The following is a 6,000-nucleotide window of genomic DNA, read 5'->3' as shown; positions in this document are numbered from 1 at the left end:
TAAAGCTTTCTAAGAAGCTTTTTTTCCTGGGAGCTTTAAAGCACAGATCATACCATTGTTCTAGGTCACAGGTCAACAAGCTCTATCAAACGACTTACTATTAAGCAGATAGTAAATAATTTGGGCTTTGTGGTGCATACGGTCTTTGTAACAACTACTCAGTGCTGCTGTTGTACCTCAAAAATAGCCATATACAGTATGTAAATGACTGGGTGTGGCTGTGTTCCAATAAAACTATTTACAAAAATGGATGGCATGCCAGATTTGAAACAAGGGCTGTCAGTATACTAATCCTTCTTCTATACCACCACTGTCCAACAGAAATGATGTGAGCCACATATGCAATTTAAAATTTTATAGTAGCTACATAGAAAAACAGGTGAAATTAATTTTATTTAAACCAAAATATCCCAAATATCATTTCAACAAGTAATCAATATAAAAAAATTACTGCGATACTTTTTAAAAAAACGATGTCTTCAGAACGGTTGTATATTATACACTTAGCATCCTAGTCATATTACAAGTACTCAATAGCCACATGTGGCTGGTGGCTACCAAACTGCACATGTTCTGGATCTTTCATGCTGAGATTTCTACAACTATCCAGAGGTTAGTGACAGTGTTGGGATTTGGCTCTTAAAAGATAGGACATAATTATGTTGCCCCTGGGGAGATAGGACAAGGGATTAAAGCTTTTGGGGAGAAATATTTGGCCTCAGACACTTGCAGCCAAGGTATCCCAGGATTCTAGGGCACAAATGTGTAACTAGACCAATGATACAGTCAGATGATGTTAGCTTCACTTGCCAATGCAACGGATCAATGCAAGTGCAAAATGCTAACTGCTGTTAAGAGAGCTACTTTAGCACTCTGACTACATCAGAATTTAAAGCATATAAGGATGTGATTTGGAAGATAAAGTGAAGAACTGTGTAGCAGGAGAAAAACTACAAAATAAAATTGAATTTTTTAAAAAATTTTAATTTATTTATTTTTGACTGCGTTGGGTCTTCATTGCTGTGCGTGGGCTTTCTCCAGTTGAAGGAGCGGGAGCTACTCTTCGTTGTGGTTTGTGGGCTTCTCATTGCAGTGGCTTCTCTTGCTGTGGAGCACGGGCTCTAGGCGCGGGCTCAGTAGTTGTGGCTCATTGGCTCTAGAGTGCAGGTTCAGTAGTTGTGGCACGTGGGCTTAGTTGCTCTGAGGTATGTGGGATCTTCCCGGACCAGGGGTTGAACCCACGTCCCCTGCATTGGCAGGTGGATTCGTAACCACTGCGCCACCAGGAGAGTTCCTAGATTGAATTTTTAAAAAGATTAAAACAATCTAAATGCTTTTTCAATTACCTTTGTGTAACACAGTTTAATGCTAGTCATCAATAGTTTAACATGTTACCAAAGGGTAATCATAAGCCTTAGTTTAAGCCTGGGGAAGTTCTTCATTATTTAAATCCAAATTTCTAAGTGATTAAATCAACATTTCCAAAATAAGAATGGATATAACTTTTTGTTAATAAAACTTAGAGGCAAGTGTTTTTAACAAAAAATTTATTACCAAAATACAATATTAAAGTCAATACATGACAAACTTCTGTAAAGCAAAATAAATTATTCTAACATTGTACAGTATTTCCAAAGGTAGTTAAAGTAGCGCTAAGACCTTGCTTCACTGTTTGTTGAACAGATAAACTGTTCTACCATGAAAACAATCCTAGAGTTTTAGGCGTTAAGGCATGCAGCTTGATGTGCAGGATAATTTTACAAAATGCAAATCATCCTATTTTAATAAGATACAGTGTCAGAATTAACTGTAGTCTTTACATGTCAGTGTTCCAGAAGTTTTTAGACTTTGGCTATAGAAGCAATGCCATAGTGTTACACAATACTTATTTCTTAAAAAAATACATGTATTCATGTCCATGAATATCAAACTCAAATCTCTATTAAATATATTTTATAGAATATTACTTAGAGCACCTTGCTGTACAATAAAAAAAGATTAAATAAGTGTCTATGAAAACTAAAAATATAATAAGTCTCAAAAGAGAAGCCTGCTTGTCTTCGTCAAGCCAAGTACACTGCAGGAAGATACAATGTAAACATAGGTGCCCACCATTTGCTTTGTGAGAAAAGACAAAGAAAATAATAACAAAGCCACTGATAGCTACCTCAAATAGATGAAAGATCTAGAATAAAGGCTTCAGTCAGTGTCACTACACTGCACTGGCTGGACACAGAACTTGAAGTCTACAGGTCAACTGGAATATAGGCATGGTACTGTTAGAACACTGGGGATACCAACCATATTCTGGATTATTAGAGAAAGAGAGAAAATGATAGAGCCCTGAAAAAGTATTATTTATAATGATCAGAATGCATCATCTTCCCCCTCCCCACCTTTGCCTTATCCAGTAAGTGTTTTAAAAACTATTTTCACTGTCAAATCTTAGAATTGTAAGTGTTCAGAGGGGAAAACAAATACTGAGCTTTACATGGCAAAAGATCTAGTGCCAGTAAATGTTATTCCTATAAAGGGAATTCCTGCTGATTATTTTAATATCTGTTCTATAATTAAAATTGCATATATAGTCTTCATCATATTCAGTTGTTCTTAGTGGGGAGGGTTAACTTAAGGCTTGCCTCAAAATCATAATGGGAAGGTACACACATCCTTGGTATATGGTTCCTCCTATAGGCCAAGAGAAAGCTTTTGAAGGTACTTTAGGCTGGAAGCAGATGAATATTTAAAGACTTCTGAACTTCTGGGTTAATTTTTTCCCATGAGCTAGGGAAATTTTAAATTCATGATTCCAAATGGCAAATTTAAGTAACAATCAATGGAAGTAGTTTAAGGAAATGAAGAAAGTTCATTTAAAAATACACTGTTGAAATTTTGGGAATGTTTTTTGGTTATTAGTATGTTCCAAATGATTATATAAAATTAAAGCCAAGGAAAATTTATAAAACAAAAACTCTTCTAAGGTTGTTAATTTTCAGAATAATAGATTTTTATAAAGAAACATTGAGTCAGAGCTACCAGTAATGAAAAAACTAAGTGGGAACAATAAAGTAATAATGGAACCATTTAAAATATTTTAGTTTATTTTTGAATTTGAAATGAAATATAACTGTGCTTTAATTCTGAAAACAGGAGAAAATGAGAAAACCCACTGCACGTGGATTTGGGGAATATAGTTTAGTATATATGAATCCATTTTCTCTTTTAAAAACCAGCTATCAGAAATGGATTAACTTTCACAAATAAACTAAAGCTACGTAAATTAAAGAGTTGCAAAGTTACAATCAACTCTGTTTGTTCAAATATCATCATCAAATTAGACTTTAAAAAGCAAATAAAAAACAAACAAAACAAAAACACGCAAATCAGACAGTATTTCAGGTTACCTGGCCCCAATTAAATAGTTCCTAATGCTATCTTAAAAATGTTAATTCATTCAATTCATACCTGGACTTTGGGAAGAGAATTCTTTCCTAAAATGTGTCTACAGAGTATCCTATTCAAGAAATTCTGTTTTCGATGTTTTCTAAGCTTTATGAGAGTCACAGCCTCAGCTCTAGGAGATGTTAGAGTCAAGTTCAGAAAGAGCACCATGAAGACGGTGCACCGCATGGTGCACCGGCCGCCTTTTGACTTGTAGGCAGAACTGACATTAACAGAACAATGCATACGTAAATGATCAGAACGACAAAAGCAAAACCAAAAAATCCTGTTCTTTTCACTCTTTGAAATACACTGTAATACAAATGTGTAATTAATGAGATTACATCTATCTGATGGCGAGTTTTAGTTGGCTTCCCACGTGTCCTATTGCACACCAACAAAATACAATTTCCTGGATAGGAAATACCCAAATAGTTTTTGTTTGTTATTAAACGCTTTATAAACCACCTGAATTTTTACTACATTTTAGCCACATTTGGTTGTGTCTCTTATGCTAAGTATAACTAAATAAAAAGTTCCAGGAAGTAAAATCTCAATAGTAGTACTCATTTTAAGGGGCTTTTGAATTTCATACCTCTTCCCACAAATGATTTTTATTTAACAGTTCAAACTACTTCCAAGGTCTGATGAGCAAATGCAATTTTTCCTACTTTGTTGTTTTTAGACAACAAGCTTGGTCTAGTTTAGAAGAGTGGATTAGAAGGCCCATGTAACTATTGAGAAGCTGGGGTGTTCCATCAACACTCTGAAAAGAACCTCTGAGAAGTGCACCGTGCTCAACCAGTCACCATTTTTATGAACCTTGAGATTTGGTTTGAGGCTGGTGGGAATTCACCTCTTTTCTCCTTTGCCCACAAGACATTCACTGTAAATTTAAGACAATAATTTACTTTGTAAACGCCTATTTACAATCTAGATTTGGATTTAGAGGTCTCTTTTCTTTCTTTTTTCTTTCTAAAGAGTAAAGTAATATATCTCAGATTGAGTATATGATTTGTTCCTATCAATCTGGCTGAAGATTTAGGTTGATCATCTCAAAGCCCTGTAATGATCTCTTCTTTCCTTTGTTGATACCAAAAATCCCTCAGACATGTGCCTCCCATTTCTCACAAGAGGGTTGTCATTCATGTCAAAATTGAGAATGAAGAAAATTAAGCTCCGCTTAAGATTGTGACACTTTCGTAACAGTAAGTTTTAGAATAGTTCCTGAAAAGCCCTTTCTTAACTCTTTTGCTTGCATTTCTACACTATAACAAGCTTTTAATAATAAATACACTTAAACTAAGAGGTAACAGAGGGTTATGATAAGAGTACATCTTTGCTGCCTCCTCAACCCACTTCTCCTCACTCAAAATGCTTAAATATTATTACCCCTTATCCATTTGGAATTCCTTTTACTACATTACAAATTTCGTTCCAAAGTCACATCTGTGATTTCTTCAAAAATCACACCAACTATTTCTTCTGTGCCTAGTAAGTTATTGGACAGCACAAAGGGCAAACTGTGGTTTAAAGGATTCCTCTTCTGCTGTTTTCCTCTTCAGATAACTACTCCACCTAATTTGTGTTTAGACTTGTGTTGTGGTCCTTATTTAGGATGATGTTTACAATTTCACCCTCATGCTCCTTCATATGATCCAAAAGATTTTCTTTGCTGGTAGACTCGAAACCACAAATACAACAACAGAAGAGTAAAACGCAATACTCCACGCCAGGAGGGGCCAGACTGGAGTTTTTTTCTAAACTATGTGAGGTATTACTTGTAGGGTTTAGTTTCTCATTCTCGCTGGTACCTACGACTTCACTGGGAGCCTGGGAAATAAGCTCTGAGGATGACACCAAATTTTCTGAACTTCCAGTGAGAGAATCGGCTCTTTCTTCACTGCTGTTTAATACAGTCTTTCCGGAGGATTTCCCCTGAACTCTTAAAAAACAAAAGAAAACACATCAAACCTTGAGTTGGTTATAATGCAGACTAGTAGATATAATCCTAACTTTATATATAATGCGTATATAATTATAAACAATAACCTATTTATATATAACAGTAAGATCAAATACCTGCCACTTTGTGAAATTGCATCATTAATAGCCTTGTTTACTTGTTCATAGTTATAATTTTGGTCACTGGCATGCTTCCACATATGAGACTTCAAAGAAGGAGGATGGCTGCACACATACCCACACAAAGAGCATCTGAAAGATAAATATGAAGTAAATCAGATGATCCCATATCATTTTTAGTAATTACAATGATTCTGTAACAATTATTAAATTTATTCTCCTGAAGACTTATTAGACATCACATTTCATTGAATCTAAGATGCCACTGATTTTAAGAGACATATGGATTTCAGAGGCTAAAATGTCCTAGGGTGGATATCTCAGAATCAATGAAATAGAGTATTTTACATTATAAAGAATTTATAAGAATCACGACAAACATCCCAAATTACTTTAGCTATTACAGTATTTGGAAAGATTTCTAATATAGTAATATGAAAAATCCTTGCTCTATATTATTTAACAACACCCACA

The 6,000-nt window shown here is 34.8% G+C and overlaps 1 protein-coding gene across 5 annotated transcripts in view; it reads right to left on the bottom strand.

The window, feature by feature from the left end:
• Nucleotides 1-1,530: 1,530 nt before the first annotated feature.
• ZNF507 (zinc finger protein 507) overlaps nucleotides 1,531-6,000 on the bottom strand; it is a 47,193-nt gene continuing 42,723 nt past the window's right edge. For all 5 annotated transcript variants that reach the window (XM_081215259.1, XM_081215262.1, XM_081215258.1 and 2 more), the window contains 2 exons: nucleotides 5,524-5,658; nucleotides 1,531-5,386 (listed from right to left, as the gene is read on the bottom strand). In XM_081215259.1, the coding sequence (XP_081071385.1) occupies nucleotides 5,020-5,386; nucleotides 5,524-5,658 (502 nt within the window). In that variant the 3' untranslated portion in view covers nucleotides 1,531-5,019. The remainder of the gene's footprint in view (nucleotides 5,387-5,523; nucleotides 5,659-6,000) is intronic.

This window comes from Mesoplodon bidens, assembly GCF_964165515.1.
Source record: "Mesoplodon bidens genome assembly, chromosome: 18".
NCBI classification, from domain to species: Eukaryota; Metazoa; Chordata; class Mammalia; order Artiodactyla; family Ziphiidae; genus Mesoplodon; species Mesoplodon bidens.
Note: the sequence above shows the minus strand (reverse complement) of the source record. Positions and strands in the feature narration are given on the sequence as shown.